Source organism: Colletotrichum navitas (genome assembly GCF_030913465.1).
Source record: "Colletotrichum navitas strain CBS 125086 chromosome Unknown LY79scaffold_25, whole genome shotgun sequence".
NCBI lineage: Eukaryota > Fungi > Ascomycota > Sordariomycetes > Glomerellales > Glomerellaceae > Colletotrichum > Colletotrichum navitas.
In genome coordinates this window covers 355,442-383,431 of record NW_026850571.1, presented here as the reverse complement: position 1 = coordinate 383,431, position 27,990 = coordinate 355,442, and the positions used below count along the sequence as shown (strand labels likewise).

Here is a 27,990-nt window from a genome sequence, read left to right as displayed (position 1 = left end):
TTCTGTCCCTATGTGGTGTTGGAACCATGTTCGTGGGACAGAGCTCCAAGAGCTTCTGAACAATCAAGATTACACACTTGTCGCTTGTAAGTGACTTGGCTAGGACGTCCTCTTGGAGATCATCCGTACAATCTCTAACGTTTGATTGCGCAGTTATCGGAGTAAGTTTCCCTTCATTAGTCCTATACCTTGACATGGTTAAAAGTACGACTAAATGGATGGAGGCCACCAGTCAGAGAAGTAAGTGATTGCCGCATGCGTTCGTTGTAAACAAGTCATTGACGAATAGCCAGTGCCCAGAGCCAGCTACTCGACACAGAATGGCCCACAGTAGCCGACGCAGGTGGTTCCCATATAAGCATTGACTGTAACACTGAGGCGGAGTTCTGCGAAAAACAAGACGTGCGGTCTTTCCCGGCAATCAGATTGTATCGCTCCGGGGGTCAAGTGTATGAACATTACAGAGGGCCTCGACTCGCCAGCAAGTTAGTCGTCTATACCGCAACGAGTCTCCGCAAGAAGAAACTGATGTTGGTGCAGAATAAAAGCATTCGTGAAGCGCTCTCTTCGACCTGCAGTCTCCGGTCTTGGGGCAGAAAATGTTACCGATTTCAGCTCGACCGACGATTACGTGTTCATCCTTCACCTGACGAACGCAGACGCGGGTAAAGGCCTCTATAAGCGCTTCCACGATTTAGCAACGGCGTTTAGAGACCGTTACTCTTTTGGTGTCGTCCCGGCAAAGGAACAAGACGGGGCGTCCACTCTCGAATGCTACAATAGTCCGGACGAGGTACAAAGGTCAACTCAGAACCTTGTTGATGACTTCAGTTCGTTGAAGGGCTTTTTTGAGATATGCACCAGTCGCCTGGTTCCAGAAATGACGCGAGAGAACAAAAAATACTTTACAGAGGTGCGTAGCTACAGCTGGTCCTGTCATCGACGGATCGTTGATCCGAGTAACTGCATGATTTGTATATGCTAACACAATCGGGTCGGAATGCAGGGCACAGGAAACGTTCTGTACTACTTCAGTTCTCACCCCGACGACCGCGAGAGGTTTGCGTCAAGTCTGCGAGAAACGGTTAGGAAACGCATCAAGGACCTTGAGTTTGTCACCATCGACCCCGTGGCCTTCCCGGAAGTTCCGGCGAACATAGGTCTGAAGTGGGATTTTCCCGCAATAGCCTTACAGGACAATAGCAGAGGCCTCGTGTTTCCCTCGGAGAAAAATGACTACATCACTCCCAGCATGGTTGAGAACTTTGTTCGGTCCTTCAAGGATGGCAATACCAGCCCCTCGCTCTGGGATCCTGTTGAGATAGGCACAAAAGACAAGGATTTGAACGTGGACACGAGTAGCGAGGAGGTGGCAACTCATGATGAGCTCTGAAGCGACTTTGCTTGGATTTGAAAAGAGAGAACATTTTCATAATTGTAATCAGTAGTTAAGGCGTTGATTTAAAGGGTACACGCAAGTGGAACCCACACCAGAGTGAAAACAACGTTATTTAATATTATTAAGGACTCGGGAGACTGGCGGATGTGGAGATCCTTGACATTGCGCCCTTTTGAGCCCGATCAAAGCTGGGCAGGCACACCGCGCATCAAACGCGGTATTAATGTATTTGGTTCCTTGGCACGCAATCTTGACTGAATAGATGTAGGATCATGTGGCGGTGCTAATGGTGACGACATTGAACGGGTTGAGCCGATCTGGAAGCGTAATATCGAAGTAGGCAATCATTGATCATACACACATGCTGAGATGCGTAGCCGAGGAGGTCCCTCGTAGGGTCTCATAGACACACATTATAAGTATCTTGCCTGATGCTTGACACGATAGGTATAACGTACATACACGTGTCGGTGTTTGAAAGTCTTTCCCTTTAATCAAGCTCCTTCGCTAAGCTGTTTGCCTAACATAAAAAGAAATGCCCACGAACGGACAAGCCGGGCGACTCACCGGCATGAATGCCAAGAGCTCATAGCAGGCGGCTACGAAAGGGTATTCCACCTTTACGACATTGCCGGACCTCGACGCTGGGCCAGATGGGAGTTGAGAAGATTGGGAAAGGTCCATGACGTACGAACAACCCGGAATTGGTTACCCCTTAATATATATGAGTATTGCAAGAGCTGAGATACAGCTCCTTGATGACGTCGGTTCATTTCTTTCCGAAAATTGGAGCTGACAAACCAAAATGCGAAGGCTCCGTTCGGTTCCTCTCGGCCGGCTGGTAGCGATCTCCTTTCCAAGGTCCTTTAGCCGACGGCTAATTCACAACAAAGCAGATCATTAATTATTCCGGATTAGCTGGGATAGCTTTAACCCCCCACGCTAGCCCTATATGGGATATACTGCGGTCTAAGCGCCATTAGACCGTCAGCGGGCCGCGTCTGTAGATGATCACATTACACACACACCCCGGTCACACACACAGTTTCTCTATCACTAAACACAATGTTCTAACTCCCGCCCCTTTGCTTATTCCAACGGAATATTGTTATGTATAAACGATGTAGAGGGTTGTTTGTCGGGTCCCGGGATCACCATACCGGCCGCCCGTGTGGGAAATATATTGATGCGATCTGAAAAAGCCCATATGGAGTGGCTTGGCATGTCAACTGCGTGTTCAACCAGCGGTTTTGACTTGCCCGGCGCGGTACCGTCGATGCAGCCCCTGACGCACGATGCGGAGTGCACACACAAGCTTGCAAGGATTGTACCAGAAAGCTTCATTTACACCCTACACCGCGGGTGCGCAATTCGAGTCTAGATCCCGCCCCTTGACATATCCTTCATTGGCGGAACTACGGACCTCCTCAGCTACTCATTTGCTCACCCGGTCACCATTGTCATTCTCCGTGAGCCGCCGACCTTCCAGAAAAGAGAACCACAAGAAATCATCATCCGAAAGCGTCGTACAGCTCGTACCACGCCTCTCTCCTTGCCAAAATACCGCCCCAACGTGGGTCGACCTGATTTCGGCCCAGTCGAGGCCATTGTTCTAGGTGAGGCAGCCCCATGGCAGAACCACATCGTCTAGTCTAGGTAGAGAAGCGATAGGATCCGGACAAGATGGGAAGAAGCGTTTGGTGGACTTGAGCTATAAAGTACAGGATCGTTCGCCCTACATCCGAGAATTCTGGTCTATCGCTCTCGATCCATCAGGCAACCTTGTTCCATTCCAGCTACATACCCTATACATTTATTTCGCTGCTCTTCAGACCAAATCAAAATGCGTTCGTTCACTTCTCTCTTCACTGCCACCTTGGCGGCCGTTGGTGCTCTTGCCGCCCCTGCTGCTGAGCCGCCCATTACCACCGACCTCATCAAGCGCGCGTCTACTCCCTCCAGGTAAACATTACCCCGTGTGCCTACGACTAAAGCTGGTGGCAAGGGAAAGAATTAAAGAACCTGCGTGGCTAATCCGATGTATGTAGCACTGGAACCAACAACGGCTACTACTACAGCTGGTGGACCGATGGCGCCTCCCCCGTCACATACACAAACGGTGCTGGCGGCTCTTACAGCGTCCAGTGGCAGTCCGGCGGTAACTTCGTCGGCGGAAAGGGCTGGAGGACTGGTGGTGCCAGGACTATCAAGTACTCCGGCAGCTTTGCTCCCGTTAACAACGGAAACGCCTACCTGACTGTCTACGGCTGGACCAGAAACCCTGTAAGTCTACGCTCTGCACAACGCGCTCGCATTCCACCGTACTAATGTCATTCGTCCCAGCTTATTGAGTACTACATTGTCGAGAACCACGGCAGCTACAACCCCGGCAGCGCTGGTACCCTCAAGGGCCAGGTCACCGCCGACGGCTCCGTCTACAAGCTCTACCAGGCCACCCGTGTCAATGCTCCCTCCATCGACGGCACCAAGACCTTCCAGCAGTACTGGGCCGTCCGCGAGAACAAGCGCAGCTCCGGCAGTGTCAACACCCAGACGTTCTTCGATGCTTGGAAGAATGCCGGCATGAACCTCGGCACCCACGACTACATGATCATGGCCACTGAGGGCTACAAGTCCGCCGGCTCCGCCAGCATCACCGTCTCCTAAGCGAGCAATCCTATTTCGATGTCAGACGAACGCACGGTTTGATGGTTGGTCAACCTGAATTATTACCACCCAAAGCTGGCGGGGATGATCGCTGGGTGATCGTATTACCGGTGTGGGGTTCGGGCTGGAAGGATTGACCCTGCAATTTTTAGTACAAAACTTTTTCACCCCCCGCGCTTGATCCGCCTTGAGATCAAGTTGATATACATAGCATTCATACTTCTGTACATACATAACACGTTCGACGATGTCATCACCATTCAGGTGCTGGCACGTCCTCCACACGCTGTTTAAACCTCCTCTACAAAGTGTTGTACGCAACCCGCATATGAAGACATGGCCTACACAGTAGTTCAAAACTCGCAGAACAGTACAAGGCATGGGGGATCGACCTGGCTAAACCTCGAGCAAAGATGACAGATCTGACTTGCTCGAAATAAGCTTCGCGTTCATAACTGCTTGCAGGTTATACAGCTTGGCGTGCAGCTTGGCGCGCGATCAAGTTCGATGCCAAGCGGTCTATCAATGCGATACTGCTGGCTCAACAGAGGCTATATTGCCCCGGGCCGTTAGTCCTGGTATTGCCCACCTACCTTGGGCAGGCGGCCATGCTTCGGATTACGTTTGACCACAAATAGCTGCGGCGCTAACCTCATGTTCTTGCCACTCGCTTGCACCTCAAAACACTGTTACCTTTGAAGCCAGAAAACCACCTGATGGTATCGGCAGCCAAGGAAGTTGTGTTATCATCAAGCTGTACCCTAACGTCTTCATCCGAGTCGTGGTGATGGAGAAAAGTAGTCAAGTCGGACCCTCATAGGCCCGCACAGGTGCACGACAACACAAAAACGAAGGAAATGCATTACGGATATCGTGCCAAATACTCGACACAGGAGAACAAAGGGGGTTATGGTAACCGTAAGCGCGAAATTACCCTTCTTCGAAAAACCTGGCAGTTGCCTACTTCTAAAGTGCGGGCTCTGTAGACTGAGACAATGCTGAGCGGATGGAGAGCCAATGTTCCGCGTTGAGAGACTCAGCGCTCTGCTTTCCGAGAAGCTTACCGTTCAAAGCCGATTGGACTAGCCCCACGTGAACTTGAAAGGTACGTATTATGCCAGTGGTTAGCAAACGCTCCGCTGAGTGGAGAAGTTGAATGTTTTTTTATTGTTTTGGGTACTGGAAACCAGGGTAGATAGATGCTTGATGCAATGGATGAAGACTCTGCACACTCCATTATCTAAGCGCGGCAAACCGACATGGAGTGCCGGACAACTCAGAAATGACCATCTCAAACTCAAAAGTCGGAATATTATCTCAAGTTTTGGTGGGGCGCTTCGGCGACTTGCTACCGAAAGGAAAATAAGTTACCGGTCAGTATCCCTGCCTGTTCCAGGGTCCGATGCAAGAAAAATGCATCAGGTGAATTTGGTGACAAGGGCGCAATTATAACGTACAGCGCTACAAAGGGACGATAGTACTTTCAAGATCTTGAGCACCGTTTGTTGCCGCCAAAACGTAAGCCACCAAAAACGCTTGCAAGGGTACGCTTGGACACAAGTGTTGATATGCAACTCGTTGGTTCTCGTTCAAAGAACCGCGCAATCTCGGAGACAATGTCAACGCTGGCGTTTCAAGCAAGAACGATAACGAAGGGCTGGCTCTTTTACCTTCGTGATAGAGGTCTGAGTATTAAACACTTCTTCCCCCAATAAGGTTTAGCCATAGAATTCTAGTCAAACTCTATCCTTGGGGCGTTGGCAGCTCAGTCATAGAGCATACATAAAGTCAGTAAAGAATAATCAAAATCGAAGACGTAATCATATTTTTAACGCCGGAAACTCTGACTAGAACTTACCCGAGGGTGTTAGTCAGCCTTCGTCAAAGCTAAACACCCCCTCCTCACGGAGGGGGCGAAAAAATGGGGTTGCCACTCCAAAAAAGGGGTTGCCAACCCCCATCACAAATACCCTTACTTTTGCGTACGTTATATAGTATAGTCAACTTTTTATTTCTTAAAGCAGTAACGCCTACAACGTTATATAATAACAAGAGTAGTATTAATTAATAGCCCTAATTAAGGGCTTTATAATAGTACCTTTTTTTCTTTTTTTATATAATAACTATAAATTTATATTACTACTATAATATAGGTATTACTTTTATTATTATCTACTATATATTACTAGTCCTTTTTTATTTATATTAATAAGGGTATAAATAGGTAATTTTATAGTATAACCCCTGTAGCCTTTTAGCTATTTATCTTATCCTTTATAGTATAATATTATAACTTATATTATAAAAGACCTTATAATATTAAAAGGCTAACTATTAGTATTATTAGTAGTAATAGTAATAATATATAACTATTATTATTATTATTACTCCTAGGTATACTAACTAATTCTTTACTTAATATAACTAAATTAATGTCTTTATTAATAAGGTTATTAATATCTATAAAGATCTTAGGGTTAAATTCTAGCCTTACTACCTCTATAGCTATATTAGCTAATGCCTAATTAATATTACCTTAACTAAGAGGTCTTACTATATACTTAAATTAGTTAAGTATATACTATAGTAAAAGAGCTAGGTTAAGGTTAATAGTAAATTTCTTTTTACTTTTAGTATTATTATTATACTACTATAGATCTAAAGGGTTAAATAGGATATATAGTTAATTTTCTTTAGTATAGACTAGCTACTATTTAAAGGTTAGTTACTTTATTTATTTATCTACCTCTTAATATTTAGTAGTACTATATTACTACTAGACTTCTTTTTCTTACTTATAGACTATTTTTTTTACTACTACTTATTAGTACTATATTTCTACTTATATTACCTTTATAACTTACTTATTATATACCTTCTTTATATTTATAATAGTAACACTAGTTATAAAGGAGTATTATAGTTTAATAGCTTATTAGCACTAGCTTTTCTATTACTATATTTCTAGTCTAGTATTTTAGTCCTTAAGGTATTACTACTAGTACTTATAGGTAAAAGATCCCTTATAAATTACTTACTTTACTACTTTAAATCCTCTCTTTAAAGGACTACTCTATATACTACTATATTTCTCTTTTATATAGTTAGTAGTAAAGATTACCTTATTAAAGTAGTTATTATATAGTAAATAATAAATAAAATATAATAGTATATCTTTATTACTTTATTATATCCTTTTAACTAGTTAGCTAAGTATAATATTATTATATATAGGCTATATACTTACCTTCTTAAAACCTTTTATAATATAGGTAGTAGTAAAGGCCTTTTTAACTATAGTATTAAAGGTAGTAATAAAGTTACCTCTTATAAATATAAGGTTACCTTCTTATATATACTTATAGAGCACTATCTATTAGGCCTTCTTAAAGTATTAAAAGACTTCTATATTTATTAGTTAAAGAAAGTATATTATATAAAGTAAAAAAAAAGTAAAGATAATATTAAAGTTAATATAATATTCTATAAGCTTTAGACTTATATAGCCTATAAATCTATTAAAGAGAAGAAAGTAATATAGCTACTTTAACTTTTCTATAGTATTTTAATAGTTATAATACTTTACTTTTTATTTACTTAGTTAACTATTAAATAAATATAAATTATAAGTATTATAACTATATATATTAACACTAAAATAGTCCTTAAAAAAGTAGCTTATCTAGTAATACTTTACTAACTTTATATATAACTCTATATTAAAGTACTATATATAGTCTATTATAATCTCTTAGTTAAAGAAGCTAGTTAGTAAATATATAAAGTAAATACCTTCTTAAACTTAGTAATCTACTTAAATAGTAACTAGCTATATTTTAAAAATTATATATACTAAGATAATATTACTAGATATATTACTAGACTTAACTAAGGTATATAACTCTTAATTAGCTAGATTTATAACTTTAGGTAAGTAGTTATATTTTAGTAGCTACTTAAGGATAATTATATATAGCTAGCTACTAAGGTAGCTAATCTAGCACCTAGATTTATTAGTGTTCTATATCTTAGATAGGCTAATATTATACTTATAGAGGGTAGCCTAGTACTAGGTAAAGAAGTCCTCTATTAGGGCTAAGTCTAACTTAGCCTCCTTCTAGTATAACTTAACTAGTTTAATAGTGCCTTTTTTCTAGAGCTTTAGATAGTTAGTAAGCTAGCTCTAGATAAAGTACTTAGAGACTAGTAGTTAACCCTAGATACTATAGAGGTAGTTAGCTATTTTTTTAACCTAGAGTAGTAGGGCTAAAAAGCTAGATTTATAAAGCTATATAACAAAGGCGCTAAGAGCTATATCTTTAGCCTCTGTAAGCGACTAGGGCTAGCTAGGCTTATCTAGGCTAACGTAGAGGTTATAGCCTTCCTAAAGGGCCTAGAGGTGCTTCTAAATTACTATATAAGATACACTATAATCCTAAGCAGCCTAGTATATAGAGGGTATATTAGTTACTAGCTTACCTACCTATTAGTAGGTTACCTATTAATAGGTAATATATAGTATTTTAGCTGCCTTTTTAGTAGTAGTTATATTCTTATTATATTAGTAAAGTATATTAAAGGGTTAAAGTAGGGTAAGTAGTTTAGTTACTGTTAATATCTGTTAATAATGTGTCTAAATAATTACTTGTTTTTAGTGAGAATGTAATAAAAAGTAGGACTAGGTTGGGACAAGTGGCAACCCCATTTTCCTAGTGGCAACCCCATTTTTTTGCCCCCTCCGTGAGGAGGGGGTATTTAGCTCACAGCGCTGACTAAGTTGCCCCCGGGTAGAAGGGATAGTCCTAATGTCACAACTTTCTTGTGACGAATCAGAATAAGGCACTAAAGTAGAACCACAATTGTAGTGCTGCAATTGTAGATTGTAGCTTATATCCTGTAACACACACCCTAGATTTATACCTGCGTACGTATCCTAGCAGTACGTATCTAATACGCTTTAAGAACCTTCTAGTTAGGTATATGTTACTAAAGTCTAGGTAGCACTAATTAATTACATAACAACTGCAGAGACTAGAATCTATTAAGGGCGAATAGGAATCAAACCTATACTATAGTGTGCACTACAATAAAGCCTCCTTAGAGCACACTCAAACCATTCTAGCACAAAGGTAAGGTTTAGCAGAGCTAGGCTCATAACTGTGACGAATAAGAATAAGGCACAAAAGTAGAACCATAATTACAGTGCTGTAATTGTAGCTTATATCCTGTGACATTTCTCTTCTTTGATCCGTACTGTAAATGGCATTTCGTTATTCATATGGGGTAGCTTTCACCCAGTACATTGGTCCATCAACAACCGAATCCCGCTCAAACGGAGCCTTGAATCGCTTAGAGTGCGCTGTCGGGTATGGGTTCTAGGGTATGGTTACACATCAGTTCATTACTCATTCAACACACACAGAGGGTAACTACTGACACCATGCCGAGATGTCAGCATAAGCTATGTTTCATCCTCGTTCATAAAATAGCCCCGACCACTGACAGTGATTTTCAAATGATCCCAAGACCTGTAACAGACTTTGATTGCACCCACTTTTGCCGCAATGCCGATTTCCAATCAGACAGCATTTGGGTCTGACCATCAACTAGAATCTCTCCCGGTTGCAGATCTTTCGACAAAGGTGGTACGACAAGCCAGTCATGGCTGGGTTTGCAGGCGGATGTATGCCCTGGCGTGAAGTTCTGGCTCCTGACGGCTGCGAGGCAGGGCAGACAAAACTTCAAGTCGATGCAATACCAGCACACAACGAACTTGTCGGATGGCTCGAACCTCCTCAGACAGTGATTGCATGAAAGGGGATCGCCTTCTGAAAAGACTTTGGTAAGGCTGATTTGCTTGCCGCGTCTCCTGGGAGACAATCCTCCGATTCGCGGCGAGCTGGACCTTCTCTCGGTGGTTAAGTGACCAGAGAGATTGGCGTGTAGAGGCGGCATCCGTGTTGATTGCCACAGAGCTTGAGCGTTCACCCTGTCACCGGCGGCGATGAGCGTACGCTGGAGGTGGCGGATGCTGATCTCGTCGTTCTGCGGCTCATCGTCCTCCAGAAGCTCGAGGCAGTCGGATACGATGCCACTTAGAAGCTGGCGTGATTCAGCTTCCCTATTCCGTAAACGGTAGAGAAGGATCAGGAAGACCGCAGCCTCATTCGAGTCGAAGCCAGCCATGTGCAGCGGTACATTTCTGTTCTGATACTTGCGTTGCTGCTCCATGAGCTGTTCAAGCTTCCTGACCCATGGCTCTACGGCTTCGGATCGCAGCACTTGGTCTACCTCGAGCGCTTTAAGGGCGTACGCACTGGCAAGTTGTTTGAAGGAGGCGATGTACTCGACTCGCACGGCCAAGCTGCCTCTCGCCTTGTACTCGACGAAGCAGATGCTTTGCTGAATGGAAATTGCGTCGTCGTATTCTTGCGCCGCCATGTAGACATTTCCCAAAGCGTTTCGCAGGTAGAACTCTTTCCAGGAGTCTTGGGCGTCGTGTGCGGATTCGATGCCGCTCACGTAGCGGTCTGCGAGGACGCCTGTCTTACCCGTTCGAGCGGCTGCGTGTGGGAACCACTCCTTGATGGATTGGTCGGGGATTTGAGTCAATAGAAACAGCACGAATCGGGAGTTACCCCTTTCGGTGTATCGACCGTCTAGCTCCTCGAATAGACTCATCATCTCCGTCACTCGGTTGTTCTCAGTCAGAACCCTCATGTAAGCCACTTCCGGCTCAAAGTCGGGGGCTTCGTAGGCGTTTCTCATCGCTTTACGACAGTACGCCAAAGAGCTCTCGACCCTCTTCATGCGATTGTAACACTCGGCAATTTGAGCTTGGTTCTTGTAAAGTCGCCATTTCGCGCCCTTGAGCTCCCAATCCGTCTTGTAGTGACCCTTTGCCATACGATCCTGCTCAACAACCTCGCACATGAGATGAAGCTTGAGAGCCTTCTCGTAGTTGCCATTCAGAAAGTGACACAAGCCCATTCGACCGCAGCTCTCTACAATATTAGAGTCCTCAGCGAGGGCCTTTTCAAAGTATTCCAGCGCCTTCATGTGCTTTCCTAAGTTCAGCAGAGTACTGCCAACTCTCCGATACCAGTGGCCGGTTTTGGTATGATTCGCCCACTCAGCTGCCTGTTGTATTCTGGTCTCCAGGGGCACGTCCTGCCAGTGATACTCAGAATCAGACCATTTTGCGCCGTCCTCCATCAGAGGCAGAGATTGCACGACACCAAAACAGAATAGTGTCGGCATATACATCCCAAACCCTTCTACGAGCCATGCCTTGGAGAAGGTTCTTCCCATAGGCTCAAGCAGGCGGGCTGGGTTTGATGATGCTGCCGCGACCCAGACCTTTTGCTCGGCAGACAAAGCGCTTGTAACATCCGGGTCTTTGAGCCACCGAGAGACGACTTGGATGTTATGATCGGTCCAGATATCCAAACTCTCCTCAAATAGGTTTGTCCACGTCAGGAGGATCGTGGGGTCGGTCAGCATGGTGTAGAGGCGACTGCCGATGTCGGCCTTCTCGGCTGCAGAAAGAGACGTGGTGTCGACATCCTCCAAATGCTCCTGCCAATACCAAGCGGCGTAACGCTGCAGCGACAGGCCCTCCTCGCCAAGAGCGAAGTATTTAGGGTCGGTAAAGATGCGCAAACAGGTTTTGAGGACGTGCAACCTTGCGTCGGCAAGCTTGAACCCGATAGAAGGATGTTCCGCATCTGCCCTCAGGTTTGTCGACGCATCTTCTCGGAAGAACTCCTTGACCGAGGCATGGAAGAAGTTGACATAGGTCGTGCGTTTATTCGAGAAGTATTCGATATCTCTCTCCACGTCCAAGAAGTCGGGACTGGTCCTTTTGTTCGGGTCCAGTCCGAGGGATATGAGCCGGCGGTGAAGTTCGTGTCGGTCAGCAAGATCGGCTGTCGACAGTCCGTCTTCACGCTCGAGAGTGAAGAAGCAGGAGAACTGCCCCCTCAGAGACTCCTCGAGCCGAAACGGGGCATCTCCCATCTTGAGCGTCAAGACAGACTCGATTTGCTCAAGTGTGAGACCCATTTCCGCTACCGAGACCCAACGCAGAATCTCGTTCAAATCATCTGCCTCTTCTTGAGTGAGGGACGAACTGAAACCCAGCACAGCCTTGGTCAGCATGCCATTGATCTCTTTGGGGTAGGATTTCAAGCTCTCGATGATTCTCCTTGGATGCCGTATCCTGTTGAGTTCGGCGAGCATGAACTTGGCCAAGATGAAGAGACCGTCCACTTGTTTCGTCATAATCTCGATAACGCTTTTCTTAAAGTCTTCGGTGGAACCTCTCAAGACTCGTGCGGAGTTGACACCCTCGATAATGTAAGACACAATGTCTGAGCTGTTGCGATCGGGTGTTACATGCAAAGTGCGAAGTTGCTGGCCACCTGTTGAATCGTTACCGAGAGAGTCCATGATATCGTCCGAGAGGGTCGACCGCCCAATCAAGGCAAGTTGTACTCGTGTTCCGTGCGCGGGCTGTTGATTGAGATCGTCCAGCAACGACAGAAACTCCCTCACTTCCCGTGGGTCGGCCTCGTCTAAGCCATCCATTAACACGTAGATGTGCCTCTTCCATTTGTCGGGCAAGCAGGGCTCAACAAGCAACTTCCTAAACGCGCTGGGGATAGTCTTGATGTCGTCACTTGTGGAGACCTCGCGTACGAGCTGCTTGCCATAGAAAACATCTTGCTCGCTGATCTGATAGGCGATGTCTCTAAGCGCTTGCGTCATGGAGCGGGATTGCGGGTTGTTTTGGCGGAAGAAAAAGTAGCCCATCATATTGTTGGTTTCCTGCTTATTGAGCAAGTCTTGGCCCCACGAAACGAGACGAGAGGTCAGATAGGACTTTCCTGTCCCGGGATTTCCTGATATCCAGAGGAAGCGGATGCTACCAGCCAGCCAGTCTTTCAGGGAGGGGTCCTCAAGAATCCAGTCACAGGTCCCTCGTGTCCTTGTCCTGTTGAGTGCAAGATAGGTGTCTTGTGGGTAGACAGAGGGCTGTAAAATACCCTTGAGTTTGTCTCGGTTAGACGAGAGGGCTTGTTCCCTTGTTTGGGGTACCCGAGTTTCTGTACGCAAGGTCTGAACGTTGACATCTACTCTTGACATCATCTCGAGTAGTCTCTCTTGATTTGAGAGGGAGCGCTTCACGCCAGCGCTGGTCTCCGCAATGACGAGCCGCTCTTCGCCCTCGGTCAGAGAAGCCAGCTTCTTCATGGCGTCAGGCACTTTGCTCTCAGCGCCAAACAGACGCTTAAAGTACGACTTGAGACGCCCCCTCCGGACCTCGTGGGCTGCCAGGACAAAGATCTCGAATATGGTGACTAGAATTTTGACAATCTTGTCATGGAGTTCGTTGGACATTGTTTGAGAGACATAAAACTTTAGCCTAACTGTGAAGTCTTGCATCTGGTCGAAGAGGTCGATGATGGAGTCGTAGCAGGCCGAGACATCCTTGGCGGCGTTGATCAAATACATGACGGCGGCGAAGATGGTCTGGCCAGGGGGGAAGATATCTTCCGACGCCCCTGCCAACGCCTCGCCGACGACCTCGAGCGGTTTGCACGCGGTAGAGAGGACCTGAAACAGGGTCTGTCGTTTCTCTCGGAAACTAAGAAACTGTTCATTCTGAGAGTTGACGACGTTCAAGAGGTCCTCGGTCGACCTCATGGGCGGGTTCATGTAGTCTTTGAGGTCAAGGCCAGTAGAGCTAGCATACTGCTTCTGGGCATCAGCGAGGATCGCAGCAAACTGGCGCTGTATGCTATCTGAGCGCAACAGTTGCGCCTTCTCGTTGTCCATGATGCGAGGATGGCGGAGCAGAAGCCGGGTGGGGAATAAGGTACTTGTCAGCACGATGCTCTGCTCTATGCAGCGGCCGAATGCTAGGCCTAGATCGGATTGGGCAAAAGGAAGACCCGAATACCGTAGACAAGCCGAGAGTAGCGTAATGTAGCGTAATCCCCAGATTCCGGGGGCCGGAAGTAGGCCTAAGCAACGGGAGGCGTGCGGGAGTTGCCGAAGGGTCACATTTGGTGAGACTTGGGCCAGATATCAGATAGGTACGGTGTGGCAATGAAGATGGCTTAGGCAGCAGCGAGGCCAATCAGTCTGAGGCGAGAAGGCCAAGCCAAGTCGGGCGAAGGAAGGCGGTGAATGCAGGTCAAATGGCGCTCGCCGCGTGACAGCCCTGCCTAGGCCAGCGTGTCAACTCATTGGAGGCAGCGTAGGATTCTATATGGGCCCCCAACCATGACCGAAACGCCGGTCTGTGGAGGGTGATTGTCACATCGAATCACGATAAAAGGCCGCCATGGAATGCCAGAAGGCCGCTAACACTGAGACATTATACAATTGCGTTGTTTCTCTACGAGGCGGGCCGCAAGGCTGACAAAGTATCCAGAGTGACGCTGTGGCGTTGGATTTACATACCTACTTTCCTTGCTAGAGTTTCATTAGAGGTGAAATGAGTACAAATTGATTACTCCCAAGATACTACCTGTGTGGACATATACAGATAGACATATACAGATAGACATATACAGATAGACATATACAGATAGACATATACAGATAGACATATACAGATAGACATACGTAGGTAGTGTGTCTAGGGAGGCAGAATTCACGCATGGCGGGGTGAGGAGGGGGTGGTGATCGGACTCAGTCATGTACGTACCGCTTTAGTTGATGTTATAGATACCGTAGAAGGCTCCCAATAGGCTCACAGGTATCCGTACCCATGTAGATAGAAGTACTGCTTAGTCATCAGGGCGGTCACGGAGCAAAGAGACTCTCAGTCATGTATGTACGGATACCGCTTTGGTTAATGTTAAAGATACCGTATCCTCTCAGCAGATTTGTACACTGCACTGACTATAGGCTACTAGATAGGGGCTAGCGGGCTGGCAGAAATAGGGATTCAGAAGCGGCAAATGCAGGGGTTAGTCAACGTCAGCAGCAAGGTAGGTAGCAAGGGTTAGGGTTAGGTGAGTGAGTGGCTGGCTAGGCTGGCTGACCGCCTTCCAAGATAAGCCTCGTGGGTGGTCTGTGCGATATGCAAATCTGTTGGATACGGTGTAAGTATTGCTTAGTCATCATGGGGGGGGGGGGGGTTCAATGCTGATGATGTAATCGCGGAACAAAGAGACTCCCAGCTCCGAGATCCGAGATCCCCCTACAGCCAATCAGCTACGGTATGGAGCCGGACTCTCCCCCGAGCACTGAGTGACTTCAGTGATCCAATCATGTTGAATGACTACACCGTTTGAGGGTGTTTCCCCGTCCGCTAATATACACGTACTTTTAGACTGGAGAAGCGGGAGGATCTTTGCGAGGGGGGATTGAAAACCCCCCCAAACCTTTCCTCAAAGTTCGCCTGCTGTTGCTTCCTTCGACGATGACGCCTGTCACCCCGAGCCACTTGGCTATCCTTGTGATAACCAATCCTCTTCAAGGTCATTCACTTCAATCCCCTTGCCCCTTTTCCATGTCTGTTCGTGTTCTCCTTCTTCTTCTTCTTTTTTTTTTTTTTTTTGTTCTTTGCCCCCTCCGATTTGGCCCTGGCTCGTCCTCCGCCCTCTTTGTAGCATCCCCGGCCGTAAGGAAAGTTTGGCATTGAGGCAAATGACGTAAATTACCTCGGACTCGACGCTCACATTTTCTCACTTTCAGGGACCACGGTAGTCCCGCGTCCTAAGTATGTCGAAATTTCACTAAAGCCCTCGAGGTCTTGTATCCGCGTTGCGCTTTGGCCCTGGCAACAAGGACGTTGTGGAGAGTATGCTGCTCTTGCGGAATACCAATTGGCTTGCGGGTCCCTCGAGGTGCATTGAAACACAGAACTGTCCTTAGCTGGCACCCAGGTCCTTGGGGAGAAAACGTGTACTTTGCAGTCATCCCGAAATCCACTCGTCATCTGAGACGAGGGAAATCCAGATCGACTACTGTTCAAAGCTCGCCCCTGCTTGCCGCAGGCAAATCCTGGCCGATTCCGTATGTTGGCCGTCCTACTTTGCCACTCCAAGAAACACATAAGTTATAACCAATGACCGACAAAGCCGAGCGGGAAGCCCGACGTCTGGAGTGCTCTATTTATGCTGTGGTCTGTCTCCCTGACTCCTCAGGGGTGGTGAGGCGAGTAACGCGTCGTAAACCTGGCCATCTGTCACAAGTCGCCTGGGACTCTCGCGGTTTTGCGTAGGGTGAAGACTGACCCTGCACTATCAAAAAGATGATAACGTGGCCCAAGCACGACCGTCCATCTTTCCTGTAACGAATGTCAAATATCATGGACGATATTCGTTTTCTCGATGAAAACCTCGTGCTTTTCTATATGCAAGTCGACCAGCTGCCGCCGCCAGGGCGCGATCCTGGGAGGTTGGGAAACCTGCCTCGACAAGCTGTCCCCGGAAAGGCTAGTTGAGAAGCCTATGTGAAAGCCATGCCACAGACCCTGCCATATTTCGAGGGAGGAAAAGACGTTTACCGCTGCTAACCGTATTCTTACGTCCAACATACTATGGTACCAGGCAGAAGTTTTATCGCCCCTGTCAAATACCCCCCCCCCCCCCTCCAGTCCGCTAGCTGTCAACGTTATCTAGCTATTACGCATTTACCTATCACCACCACTATACCTAGATTTCTATAAGAATGCTTAGAAACTGTGTGGCGATTTACATCACTAGGGCCATAAAACTTTCCCCTACCACCCTGTATGTGTATCGAAGCGAGGCAAAGGCGCACATGCATGTCATCTAAACCCATTGTGGGAACTTTGCGGACGCAGCTAAGGAACACAGTGTGGGACATTCTCGAGTACCGCGTCAGGCCGCCATCAGCAAGAGAAACTGGTGCTCAGGTACTTGTGTCCGCTTGGTCCCCCTTGCTGCCACCAACACAGCACAATGCCTTCACCCTCCACTTATTTTACAGACCCGGTGTATAGCGTGAGGCGGTATTCGTACTGAGAGTCTCGGCGGTTGAAGCTCTTCCCATTGTTGCGCTTCCGTATCTGACGCCTTCACACACACTATTGCAGATAAGTACCATCGGTAGATCACGGACTTCTAGTATGAAGTCGTTTTCTCCTACCCTTGTCAACTTCCCTTATTACTCCCTCGATCGATCCGCCGGCAAGTTTACAACACCTTCCCGGCCTCGAGACGCTCCCATCTCGAACCTCAGCAGCCCATGCAACCAGAACGCAAGTACAGAAACATCCTTCCAGGTCCTCCGACTACTTCCACGACATATTTCGCCGACGACAATGGTGAGGCTGCCTTCGGGGGCTCTGGCGGTCAAGAGGGCTCCAAGCGAAAGCGCCGGGCGACTACTAAAGCATGCAACAGCTGCCGCGAGAAGAAGATAGGGGTATGTTCTCGTGCCTCAACTTTTGCTCTTAGAACCCGAGTCTTTTGCCATGGTGCGTTTGTTGGTTGTGGGTTGAGGTTTCAACATTTGCCTCCGGCAACTCTATTTACCAATCCTCCGTGGACATACTTAAGAGAGCCTTCACGGATGGTAGCTGGAGGGTATACAGGCCGCTAAAAAAGACGTCCGCTGCTTTACACGAGGCAACATCTTCTTTGTTGCTTTCTGCTCTTCCTCTTTCGTGGTACTGACTCTATCTCAGTGCAATGGCCTGCAGCCCTGCAGCCACTGCAAACGCCGCGGCCTTGTCTGCGAATATGCTACCATCTCCAAGGCGGTCCTGAATTCTATTCCTCCGGGCATGAAACTACTTGACGAGACCACGGCAAAGAACCAGAAATATTCGGCTGAGCTACTCGACCTCCTTCGTTCTGTGCCCGATGACGAGGCCCGGGACGTCCTTCAGCAATTGCGGGCAGGACGAGATGTTGGAAACATCGTCAACACCCTCCGGGGACAACTACATTCCGCCCATGACGTTCCCTTTCACGGGCTCCTTCACGCAGTTTCTCCTCCTAGCCAGACTTCCCTCGAGTTCGAGTTGATGGTGCGTCACGCCATTGCCTATTCACCCTGGGCTCCTACTGAACTTCCACAAAATATGGATTTCGACTTGACCTTGAGGATCGCTCCAAGCGTCGTGTTCGATTCACCTTCTGCGGCGTAAGTTGGTTTTGTTGAAAAGAAGCGTTTTTTTATATTAAAAAAAAAAAAAAAACCAATGATTTGCCGCCAAGCCATCTAGTGGTGGCTCCTGGTCATGATCAAGGTTGTTGTCGTGATCCAAGCTTGTTCCGGGAGACTGAATTTAACCGTGACCGTCTAGGCGTTCGCCAATGTCAACCGACACCCCGTCGCCTCTCCCCCCTACGGATATAGAGTCGCCTTCAGGCGCAGGCAAGACTCGTATCATGCCGGCGGCGGATTCCAGAGACAGTAGCGTCAGTCTCAACTTCAATTCCCAAAGCAAGCCGGGCGGCAGGGAGGCCTCTTCAGCAGACTTTCCGCCTCTTTGCGACGAGAGGCTGCTCAATGCGGACATCCTAGCATGGACGGGGGTAAAGATTCCCATCGTGGCAGCCAGGAGAACCCTTTCTCTATACCTCGAAACCGATCATGCAATCACGGCGCTATTCGACGTCGATCTCTTCCTCAACGACCTGGTCTCTAGCGGAACCCGGTTCTGCTCCAGGCTCCTCGTTAGCTCCTTACTCAGCTGGGCTTGTGTGAGATGGAATTTCTCTGCTCGAGAGACGCAAATGACTAACGTGTCGTAACCGCGGGTTACAGCAGGCTTACACGGCGTATGAGTTGGAGGCGACGAGTTGGAGTCATGCCTTCTACGACGAGGCGGGAATGCTTTTGGAGCACGAGACGGCGATGGGATTGGCGACTCCCAATACGGTGGCTGCTTTGCTCTACTTGAGCATGTCGTCAACCTGCCACGCGAGAAGCGCCACCGACGCTGCCGGATATTTGGACCGCGCCATCGACCTTGCCAAAGGCATAGGATTATTTGGCATTGCAGACGAGGCTATGTCTGTGAGGTGGCCAGACGGCGCTTCTGATGTTCTCTGGGAGAAATCTCTCGCACAAACGGCCTGGGGAGGTTTCGTCTACATCACGTACGTTCTTCGATTCGTCCAAAGCATTGCAGGAAATCCGCTCTGCGGTGCCCGGGGATACCAAGAGATGATACCGTATCCCCCTCCCCTCTCCTTGGCTCTACTTCTTGGTAGCTGACGTGATGACTACGAAGAACACGATGCGCGCAAAACCAGACATGCAAGATAGCCTACCCGCCGAGGATGCCGATTCCGGGGGACGAAGACGATTCCGAAGACGTAAAGTCTCCCGGCGGACCGCACTTCCCAGCCTACATGGGGACTGCATTTCCACACGTATGTAAACTGGCCCTGATTGCCCACGAGATGATATGGATGAACTATGGCAACACTTTGGCAGTCGGGGGCCACAGCATGGTCAAGTACATGGAGGTGCTGTACAGACGGTATCTGCAATGGGCCGACAACCTGCCGCTGGAAATGGTGAGAAGCGGAGACAGCTCGCATCACGTTCTGCTTTTGCAGTAAGTAGCCTACCTTGTCGCAAGAATGCCATGCGCCGTGGGGAGGAAGCCCGGCTGTCGACAAGAACACAGGCTAATGCAGGGTCAAAAACAGCATCTACTTGCACGCATTTGTGCTCGATCTATTCCGCCCTTTGGTTCAGTATGGCGACGCGATGCGGGTCCGACTCGAGTCCTTTACTTCCCAGCAGGCGTCCCCAGAGGCCATCTGCCTCGCTTCAACTGCTCAATTGGGCCAGATCACCATCACTTACCTCCAGAAGTGCAGTTCCGCGTCCCACAGCTTCCTCTGGAGCACTGCGCTCCTTTACTTTGCAAACGCCGCCCTCCGAGAACTGGCGCAGGTCAGCGAAAGCTCGGAGAAGCTGGCCGACTTGCGCGCCTGTTTCCTGGGCTACCAGAGGCTGCACAGGCCGTTCCGGCTGTCGCAGGGAATCGTCCGAAGCCTGCTGTCGATGGCGCTGCGGCAAGGCCTGTTGACGTCTTCGGAGGCGAGGGCGATCATCAAAGACTCGAACGAGAACGCGAAGCACCACCGGGGCTCGGACGAAGTGCAGGCGCCATTCGTCGTCGACCTCGACCTCGCGACGATGAACCCGACGGCAGCACACGTCGAGAGTCTCGCGGCCGAGTTCGAGGAGCTCGCAATCCTCAACGAGTTCACGGTGATAACGTCGGGGAGGGAGGCGCCGGAGATCTCGAGCGAGGCTCTCAATTCCGACGGCGATGTTTAAGACGCTGGCAACCGGAGGCGAGGGATTCGGTGTGAACGCCTCGGAGTCGAACACGTTTTTGGTTCAGCAAAGGGGAGGGGGGGGGGGCCAAGAGCGCGCTATCAGCGGAGGATTACAGAATCAAGGCCGACTTGACAACGTCGGTTTCCAGAGGTCACTTTGTCAAGGTCGGCACAGAAAGTACACACACGGTGGCCTGTGATGGAGCTCGAGGTTACTGGGGATGCTTTTCGATCAGTGGGGGAGAGGGAGGCATGGGTATCTTCGGGGTTTAGGAGGTGGTGACGGGGGCAGGAAAAGTTATATTCACATTTTCAATAGAATGGAAACTAGACCGAAACGCTGCGGCAAAGATTGTCTCGTGTGCTCGTGGTTAGTGACCGTTCGCGTCTTTTGTTCCGGGGTCAACACGTTACATTACGCCAGTCGCGGATGGACACGCCAGTATGCTTCTCTTGCGTCCGGCTACCACCCTCCCAAGTGATTCACAGGGCAACTCGTCGGGGCTCGGCCGAAGGGGGCGTGAACCGCAGCAATGCTCAGGAGGGTTCGCTCAATGCTCGGTTCAGCGACAAGGCACTAGGGAAGACGGCAACAGGTTGCGGCCACCGGCACTTCCAGGGATACGGGCGTCTTCCAAAGCTCCTCTTGGTATTATCTTGTTTTCGTTTCTCGGCCGTGATGTTGATTCGGGTTCTCGGGGCTGTATGTCGGATGCATCGGAAGGCCGGTCGGTTTCGTAACAGTAGTTAGTAACTAGTTAGTATGTTCATGTCACGCGCGATGGAAGATGGTTATATTTGGGAATTCGGTTATAGAAGGGCAGTGGGACATGGGATGTGCGCTGGCATGTCCAGATACTTTCTCAACCCCCGGTTTCTCTCTACTCGCAGATGCCAAAGGGCGCGCAACTTGCGTGGGCTGTGTCTGGGCAGTAGGTCATAGTTACACAACAACAAACAAAAAGCAAAAACCACGGCTGAAGAGAGGAGCAGGGACAAGTGCACTCACTCATCGAAGGAAACAGCAGAAGAGAAAGGAACGAGGACAGAGTTGGAACAAGCTTGGGGCGATGGAGAGAGAGAGAGAGAGAGAGAGCGGGGTTCTGTGTCAGTACCGGTTCGAAGATTAACGTATAATTATCTATTCAACGCCGTCAACATGGGGACACCGCGGGAACGAGGAGGACGTCCCAGCAAAGTCGATCGATATACGATGGTCAAAAGCGAATGCGATCACGACGAAGGTGGCCTACCAAGGGTAGCTGGAAGTGATGCCCGCCACGCCACCGGGGGGGCTAAGCAGCAGGTTTTTCCCCAACACAAACGTGTTTGTTTCGCCAATAGAGGGGAGGGTGCTTGTGGCGTTTCGGTCGTTTTGCCTGGTTCCGAGACAACAAACTGCCATGTCATGTAGAAAGGGATTCATTGGTGTTGTCTATGGTTGATGGAAAAATCACTACTACTACTACTACTACTACTACTACTACTGCTACTACTACTATCACTACTGAGACGGGACGACGAGGAGAAAGGGGCAACCTCGCCTGAGGAGTTACTTCCATTGGCGGATTGCCCTCCGTTCGTCCCGTATTGGCTGGGACGGCCTCCGTTCTATTCCCGACGTGTGATTGGCGGCTGTCGTCTCTGTGATTCTGTGGCTTTCTTATCTTCGCCCGCCTCCGTCGGTCATCAGAGGGGTACCCGTGCCGGTGGGTGTTCCGAACTTCGGACGACGCCGATTTGGGGTTTGATCCTAACGGAGCCAAGTCACTCAAGAACCCGATTAACAGGTGCGGTTCGACTGCAATGTAGCCAGTGCTGGATGCGAGTGGTATCCCCACTGTCTACTCAACCAGTTTCACTTCTGCACGCGTAAGGCTTCATCGTGAACGTCCTATCAACGAATCCGGCATGCAATCCGATCGCCTTGGTCACTATGGTGTAAGCTTTTTTCTGATTTTTCAGGGTCTCACCGATATGAGGGCAGATGGATGCATCCACCGTCATCTCTCGAGGAGTCAAGGATAATAAGATTCTCGTAGCTTCGTACGCCCTGAGAACCCCTGCACACTAGTTCTCTATCGATATCCATCCCTCCTCTCTTGGCTTCAGAGACTTGTCATCGCCCCCCCGGACCCCATCCAAGCTTCCAAAAGACCCGGGACAGGTGCTGTGGGATGATAATGGCGCCACCCAACAAAGGAGTCGGTGTAGCGAACAACACAACCTTTCTAGGGGTCTGGAGACTTTCAACGATTCACAGTCGAATCCCTGATTTGCAGCTTTGCGCTCGGCCGGAAGGGCAAGCTGAATACGTCTCGCTTATTGCCGTTCACGGCCCAATGATACCCAACCGACCTACGGCCAAGGGATCAAGGAGCTGTGGATTGTCGCGTAAGGTTCTATGTATAATTTCTACACTACCCTGCCTATCCGTACTCTTCTTTTTCTCTTGACGTGACTTGACTTGCTCTTGTTTTTCTGCCTTTCACCTCTTTCAGAAAGAAAAAAATTACACGGACAGAGCGTTTCAGATGGCTATACTTTCTGATGCCCAGCAAACTCTTCAAAGCCCTTGCTTCATGGCAGCTACGATAACGTCTTCACAGTTTCCGTGGTACGCTACAGATGCCGTTGCTCGTTAGATTGTTGGCGTCTCCGCATTGTTTGGTCGTGTCGATGGAGTTAGCTGGGACCGCAGAGCCAGATGCCGGCACCAACGAATCGCCCGCAGACCATCTCGATGATTGCCCCGCGATCCCGATGACTGACGGGAAATGCAGATTTCGTGAGAATAAAATATAAAAAAAAAGGGTCCACAATGCCTCGCCGGCCTTCTACAAATCACGACGCACCCATCCGCTTCGACCGGAAGAAGCCACTCAACGCTCCCATCAGTTGAGGCAGCCCCTTTTCGTGGCTCTCGCCGTTTAGACCCCCGCGAATCCAACCCGGGAGCTTCTCTCGGATCCTGTCTGTGCCATATCTGCGATCTACGAGCACGATGGCCGCATAGTCTCCCTGGTGCCGGATGGCTCGGCCGATACTCTGGTTTACCGCCCTCATGCACGCGTTCTCGTAAAAGTCCCTGGCCGCCTGTTTCGCGACCGCCGCCGCCTCTTCTCTCGGCATCTTCGCGGTCCCCAAAGGGTCCGTCAGTCGCTGGACGGTGGTGGTCTCGATGTATTCCGTCTTGGCCTTCCACTCGGGAGAGTTGATGTTGGGGTACGGTAGGCCCACGATGATGACACAGCGACCCAACCGGTCCGAGAAGTTGATGCCCTCGCTCATCTTACCGCCGACGACGCTTAGAAGCAGAGCACCACGACGCTTAGCTGCCGCTCCCGAGTTCGGCTCGCTGCCGTCGCCCAATATGGCCCGACTGTACGCTTCCAACACCTCGTCACTGGAGCCGCCGCGAGTCTCGCTGAAAACCGCCTTTCTCTGCTGCAAACGGTCCCAAATCGAGGTGGCGCCGTTCTGAACCTGGCTGTTCCGCGGCGGCCCAACACCTTTCCATGCAGTAACTACCTCCTCCAAGTATCCGTAGCTAGGGAAAAACACGACCACGCCGTCGGGGACAACATTGCACATGTTCAGGATGGCCATTCCCAGGTTGCTCTTGGTTGACGCTTCGCCCCTTCGTTGGAAGCTGAACTCGAAAGTTGAATTAATGTCCCGGTTGGGACCCGGTTCCGGCCCTGCCAATGTCCACACGCACAAGTTTGACGGTGGGATAACGTGACCGCAGCTGAGTGTCGTGAGCTTGGATTCCGGCAGGTACGGGAAAAGATGCGACTTGTAGTCGTTGAACGGAGACATGGTGCCGCCTGCGAGAATAACGGCCCTGGCACTCGTAGCGATGGACGAGAAGGCGTGAGTCGGGGATAGCAGAAGGTACGAGAGCTGTATATCCGGCGGGTCGGTTGCCAGCTTTTCGTAGAATATCCGACCCTCGGAACTGAGATTGGTGAGAGAGATGAGAAATGAAGAAAGAGTATGGAGAACGGGCGCGGATGATCTCGAAGACGGCTTGCCATGGCTGGCGCCAGCCGCTTCCTCTTCGACGTGCGCAACGTAGCTCTCGATCTTGTAGGCCAGCTTCGACTCTTGGATATACTGAACCAACCTAAACAGGTTGATCTGGTCCACGCCTTTGCAGCGGAGGAGAACTTTGGAGTCCACGATGCCTTGAGTACTCTGCGATATGGTCAGCGACGAAATGCAGAGAAGAGGAGCAGCAGCAGCAGCAGCAGCAGGAGCAGCAGCATACCTTGAGCTTCGATTGTCCATCCATCCACTCACTGAGGCCCTCGATGACCCGGCCCACCTGTCCGACCATGACGCGGTTCTCTCCCTTGAGCTTTTTGCCGAATCTCCTCACGTAGACGCCGAGCATCTGCCGCGCCTGTTTCAGCTCGCTCAGCTTTATCTCGGACGCATACACGTTGGCCACCGCGTCCATGATGTTGTGAGCCTCGTCGACGATGACGACGTTGCCCTCCAGCTTGATGCCGAGGGCATCTCGCGCGTTCTTCTGCAGAAGCAAGGGGTAGGGCAGAGTGATGATCTCGGCGCCCGCGACCGCGGCTCGCGAGGCATAGTACGGGCAAACCGACAGCTTCTTGCCGAGATGATAGAGGTCCTCGATATCGGGCAGCGTGGCGTGGGCAGTGTCCCTGAACTGATGCGTCTGGGATACGTTGTCTTCTTTCAGCGTGTAAGGGCACTTGTCCTTGGATTTCGGTTTCTGGAGCTCCGAGCACCGGTCGTTGATGGCAGAGAGAGTGCCCAGACGTGCCACGGACGGGTTGATGCAGAGCTTTTGGCGTGACGACAGGGGAAGGTGTTTGACCGGCTCTTTGGCGGCATGCTCGCCTTTACTTTGGCCTTGCACGACGGATGGCGGTATGGACGATGGGAATGTGGGCCGTCGCAGTTCATGGATAAATTGTGTAAGTTGAGAGTGCGTCCTCGACGTATAGTATATCTGGTGGGAATCATGTTACGAACGTGCCCGGCAGGAACAGGGGCGCTGCGCACCTTGATTCCGTCGGCGATTCTGTCCTCCTCTTGCTCCGCTTTGAGGCTCCCCAGACCAAACCTCGTCAGGATATCTTTGGTCTCCTTGCTGAGGCCGCTCATGGCGTCTCCGTCGGTTGGGCCAGATGCATCTGCTTCATCTAGAAGCCACTCATCATCGTCCTGGTCGGCACCACGCAGCTTCGGCCCAGAAGGCCCCTCGTCGAAACGACGTCGCTTGGCGCTGCGAGCCTCGACGGCCTTCTCCTTCTGACGGATCTGCTCCAGTTTCTTCTCTCGCTCCTCCCAAGTCCGGGCCAGCTCCTCTCTCTTGCGGCGCAGCATCTGCTCCACAATCCAACCCGGCTCATCCTTGAAGTCGTCCATGTTGACTTTGAGAGACGCCTCGTGTTCCTCGACACGCTGGTTCCGAAGCCACGTCAACGAGGCGCATATCAGGGAGAGGGATTTGCCCTGGACAAAAGTCAGCATGAGATGTGGCTGCAATTCGGTTGTGCCGTCGGCTCGTACCGTGCCTGTCGGACTCTCGAGGATGCCGACTTGTCCATTGCCGCGTTGCAGCACGCCGTAAGCGGCTCTCATGAAATCAGTCTGCACGTCATAGGGCGTGTAAGGGTGGTTGAAGTCAATGCCATCCGGCACAGACAATTCCGTATCCCCAATAACATGATCAGCCATGTTGAGGGATGCAAACCAAAATTGGAAGCGGGGGTCAAGCGGCCGAGGCAGAGGAAGGCTCAATGCTCAGTCGTAGGGACATCGATCGTGAGTTTGTTTGATATCAACATGGGCTTAAGCCGGTGGGTGGGGGCGGGATCGCCAGGGGTGACGGCACTCAGCAGAACGTTGGAGCACAACAAGGCCGGCGACCTCGGTCTGGGAGACGCACGGTCCGGGGAGTCGGTGAGCTCGGTGACATGGAGGCCGAATGTGATTACATAAGGCTGAAAATTGGTATCGAAAATCTGGAGAGCGAGAGCACGGGCCATGTAGGGCTTGCCCTCCACCCGCTTAGCGGGTTTCCCGAAGCTACGCCGGGGCGCAGAACGACCCTCACAAATTCTTTTTGTCCCGCGAACTTTTCCGAAGAGAAGTTTCCTCAGCGATACTAACCCCAAGTCGACCACCCCAACAGCCGTCGCCATGCCTACCCGATTCTCGCGCACCCGCAAGCAGTACGTCTCATCATCTTCCCGTCCCGCTCCGATGCAATAGTCCAGTCAGGTCCACGTCCTCGCGGCGGCGGCGACGGCGCCGCACGCGCGCGCGCTCGCCCAGTCGATCCGATACGAAGCTGGGGGCGACCAAGTCGTCGTCGTCGTTGTCCGTTCGTCGCTGAGGACATGGAACCTCGAGAAAGAGGAGGCAAGAAAAGGAATATTGTTGTGATGCAGGCGCGGCGGCAGAGGGAGTTGAGCATGTTGAAAACAAGGGCGTCAACATTGCTCCTCCAGTAAAAAGGAGGGACACCATCCCAAACATGGTCGTGGATGCTCGAGAGGGCATACGCGACAATGGGATGGGTACCGCCAACTCTGCCGTCTGCGATCCTGGGAGAAATGTCTTCGTTTCCAAATGTACCCGGAAGCTGACTTTCTCTTCTCTCTCCAGCCGCGGACACGTCTCCGCCGGTCACGGACGTGTTGGCAAGCACCGCAAGCACCCCGGTGGTCGTGGTCTGGCCGGTGGTCAGCACCACCACCGCACCAACCTCGACAAGTACCACCCTGGTATGTCCCTCGTTCCCCTTTGCACGACAAAGTTGAATCCCGATGGCTGACCAGTTTCACAGGTTACTTCGGTAAGGTCGGTATGCGCTACTTCCACAAGCAGCAGAAGTACGTACTCCCCGACCAGATGGTCCTCCATCGGGCTCCCGCCGCGTACTAACCATCGGCAGCCACTTCTGGAAGCCTGTCCTCAACCTCGACAAGCTCTGGACTCTCGTCCCCGCTGAGAAGCGTGAGGAGTACCTCGCCGGCAAGGGCGACAAGGTCCCCGTCATCGACCTCCTCCCCTTCGGCTACTCCAAGCTCCTCGGCAAGGGCCGTCTCCCCGAGGTTCCCATCGTCGTCAAGGCCCGCTGGGTTTCCAAGCTGGTCAGTACCTGGATCGTGTTTCCCTCAATACCGTTTCCCCGCTAATAACCCCCGTCCCCAGGCTGAGAAGAAGATCACCGAGGCCGGTGGTGTCGTTGAGCTCGTCGCGTAAATCCGGTTAACGCCATCACGGAGGGTTCCGCGCATCAGCAACACGACAAAGGTGAAGCAAGTCCTGGGAATGATTTGTCCATGCGGTCGCGGGATCAGCGGTCGGCGTACCGCCAGAGCTCGACGCCAATCTTGCGCGTAGGCGAGAAAAAGGACACGGGGAAAAATAAGACACCCTCCCAAAATGGGGTGTGGACCGGCTTTTCACATAGCATGAAGACCAGAATTTCCCAGGGGAACTTGAACCGAATACAAAAAAGAAAAAAAGGCTCTTCAAATTCGATGAATCTTGGCGTCTTCGCATCATCACATCACTGCTGTGGTGGGGTTGGGTCTCACGTGTTTTAGTGGCGTCTCTGGGACATGAAAAAACAGA

The 27,990-nt window shown here is 50.2% G+C and overlaps 7 protein-coding genes across 7 annotated transcripts; 4 read left to right on the top strand and 3 right to left on the bottom strand.

Annotated features, from left to right (window-relative positions):
• Window positions 1-10: 10 nt before the first annotated feature.
• Window positions 11-1,814, top strand: LY79DRAFT_685616 (thioredoxin-like domain-containing protein; the record flags this gene model as incomplete). The annotated part of the gene is made up of 5 exons (XM_060564644.1): window positions 11-86; window positions 154-240; window positions 426-485; window positions 549-913; window positions 1,007-1,814. 5 exons carry the CDS (start codon window positions 11-13, stop codon window positions 1,391-1,393), a joined length of 975 nt encoding a protein of 324 aa, XP_060414814.1. The 3' UTR covers window positions 1,394-1,814.
• Window positions 1,815-2,430: 616 nt separating this feature from the next.
• On the bottom strand, window positions 2,431-2,917 carry LY79DRAFT_552137 (uncharacterized protein). Its single transcript, XM_060557696.1, has one exon. The coding sequence runs from the start codon at window positions 2,741-2,743 to the stop codon at window positions 2,489-2,491; it is 255 nt and encodes an 84-aa protein (XP_060414813.1). The 5' UTR covers window positions 2,744-2,917; the 3' UTR covers window positions 2,431-2,488.
• On the top strand, window positions 2,895-4,301 carry LY79DRAFT_606086 (family 11 glycosyl hydrolase). Its single transcript, XM_060561884.1, has 3 exons — window positions 2,895-3,361; window positions 3,448-3,682; window positions 3,743-4,301. Exons 1-3 carry the CDS (start codon window positions 3,243-3,245, stop codon window positions 4,064-4,066), a joined length of 678 nt encoding a protein of 225 aa, XP_060414812.1. The 5' UTR covers window positions 2,895-3,242; the 3' UTR covers window positions 4,067-4,301.
• A 5,108-nt stretch (window positions 4,302-9,409) lies between these two features.
• LY79DRAFT_552130 (NACHT and TPR domain-containing protein) lies at window positions 9,410-14,171 on the bottom strand. The gene is made up of 2 exons (XM_060557695.1): window positions 9,489-14,171; window positions 9,410-9,432 (listed from the first exon to the last, which is right to left on the bottom strand). The coding sequence occupies exon 1, from the start codon at window positions 13,904-13,906 to the stop codon at window positions 9,578-9,580; it is 4,329 nt and encodes a 1,442-aa protein (XP_060414811.1). The 5' UTR covers window positions 13,907-14,171; the 3' UTR covers window positions 9,410-9,432; window positions 9,489-9,577.
• A 3,003-nt stretch (window positions 14,172-17,174) lies between these two features.
• Window positions 17,175-20,671, top strand: LY79DRAFT_180469 (uncharacterized protein). The gene is made up of 6 exons (XM_060551298.1): window positions 17,175-17,476; window positions 17,739-18,199; window positions 18,363-18,762; window positions 18,827-19,236; window positions 19,296-19,625; window positions 19,720-20,671. Exons 1-6 carry the CDS (start codon window positions 17,297-17,299, stop codon window positions 20,357-20,359), a joined length of 2,421 nt encoding a protein of 806 aa, XP_060414810.1. The 5' UTR covers window positions 17,175-17,296; the 3' UTR covers window positions 20,360-20,671.
• A 2,534-nt stretch (window positions 20,672-23,205) lies between these two features.
• Window positions 23,206-26,481, bottom strand: LY79DRAFT_703188 (DNA repair helicase; the record flags this gene model as incomplete). Its single annotated transcript, XM_060564960.1, has 4 exons — window positions 25,915-26,481; window positions 25,405-25,857; window positions 24,635-25,351; window positions 23,206-24,561 (listed from the first exon to the last, which is right to left on the bottom strand). The coding sequence occupies exons 1-4, from the start codon at window positions 26,080-26,082 to the stop codon at window positions 23,206-23,208; spliced, it is 2,694 nt and encodes an 897-aa protein (XP_060414809.1). The 5' UTR covers window positions 26,083-26,481.
• LY79DRAFT_180302 (60S ribosomal protein L27a) lies at window positions 26,316-27,632 on the top strand. The gene is made up of 5 exons (XM_060551297.1): window positions 26,316-26,579; window positions 27,016-27,134; window positions 27,197-27,242; window positions 27,305-27,503; window positions 27,565-27,632. Exons 1-5 carry the CDS (start codon window positions 26,548-26,550, stop codon window positions 27,613-27,615), a joined length of 447 nt encoding a protein of 148 aa, XP_060414808.1. The 5' UTR covers window positions 26,316-26,547; the 3' UTR covers window positions 27,616-27,632.
• Window positions 27,633-27,990: the final 358 nt, after the last annotated feature.

Excerpts from the sequence above, each read along its gene's own strand:
- LY79DRAFT_180469 (XM_060551298.1), top strand. The coding sequence starts at position 17,297 with ATGCAACCAGAACGCAAGTACAGAAACATCCTTCCAGGTCCTCCGACT. Across the intron at positions 17,477-17,738 it reads GCCGCGAGAAGAAGATAGGG|TGCAATGGCCTGCAGCCCTG; the intron begins GTATGTTCTCGT and ends ACTCTATCTCAG. Across the intron at positions 19,626-19,719 it reads CATCACGTTCTGCTTTTGCA|CATCTACTTGCACGCATTTG; the intron begins GTAAGTAGCCTA and ends GGTCAAAAACAG.
- LY79DRAFT_180302 (XM_060551297.1), top strand. The coding sequence starts at position 26,548 with ATGCCTACCCGATTCTCGCGCACCCGCAAGCA. Across the intron at positions 26,580-27,015 it reads TTCTCGCGCACCCGCAAGCA|CCGCGGACACGTCTCCGCCG; the intron begins GTACGTCTCATC and ends TTCTCTCTCCAG. Across the intron at positions 27,504-27,564 it reads CCCGCTGGGTTTCCAAGCTG|GCTGAGAAGAAGATCACCGA; the intron begins GTCAGTACCTGG and ends CCCCGTCCCCAG.
- LY79DRAFT_552130 (XM_060557695.1), bottom strand. The coding sequence starts at position 13,906 with ATGGACAACGAGAAGGCGCAACTGTTGCGCTCAGATAGCATACAGCGC.
- LY79DRAFT_552137 (XM_060557696.1), bottom strand. The coding sequence starts at position 2,743 with ATGAAGCTTTCTGGTACAATCCTTGCAAGCTTGTGTGTGCACTCCGCA.
- LY79DRAFT_606086 (XM_060561884.1), top strand. The coding sequence starts at position 3,243 with ATGCGTTCGTTCACTTCTCTCTTCACTGCCACCTTGGCGGCCGTTGGT. Across the intron at positions 3,362-3,447 it reads CGCGCGTCTACTCCCTCCAG|CACTGGAACCAACAACGGCT; the intron begins GTAAACATTACC and ends CGATGTATGTAG. Across the intron at positions 3,683-3,742 it reads ACGGCTGGACCAGAAACCCT|CTTATTGAGTACTACATTGT; the intron begins GTAAGTCTACGC and ends CATTCGTCCCAG.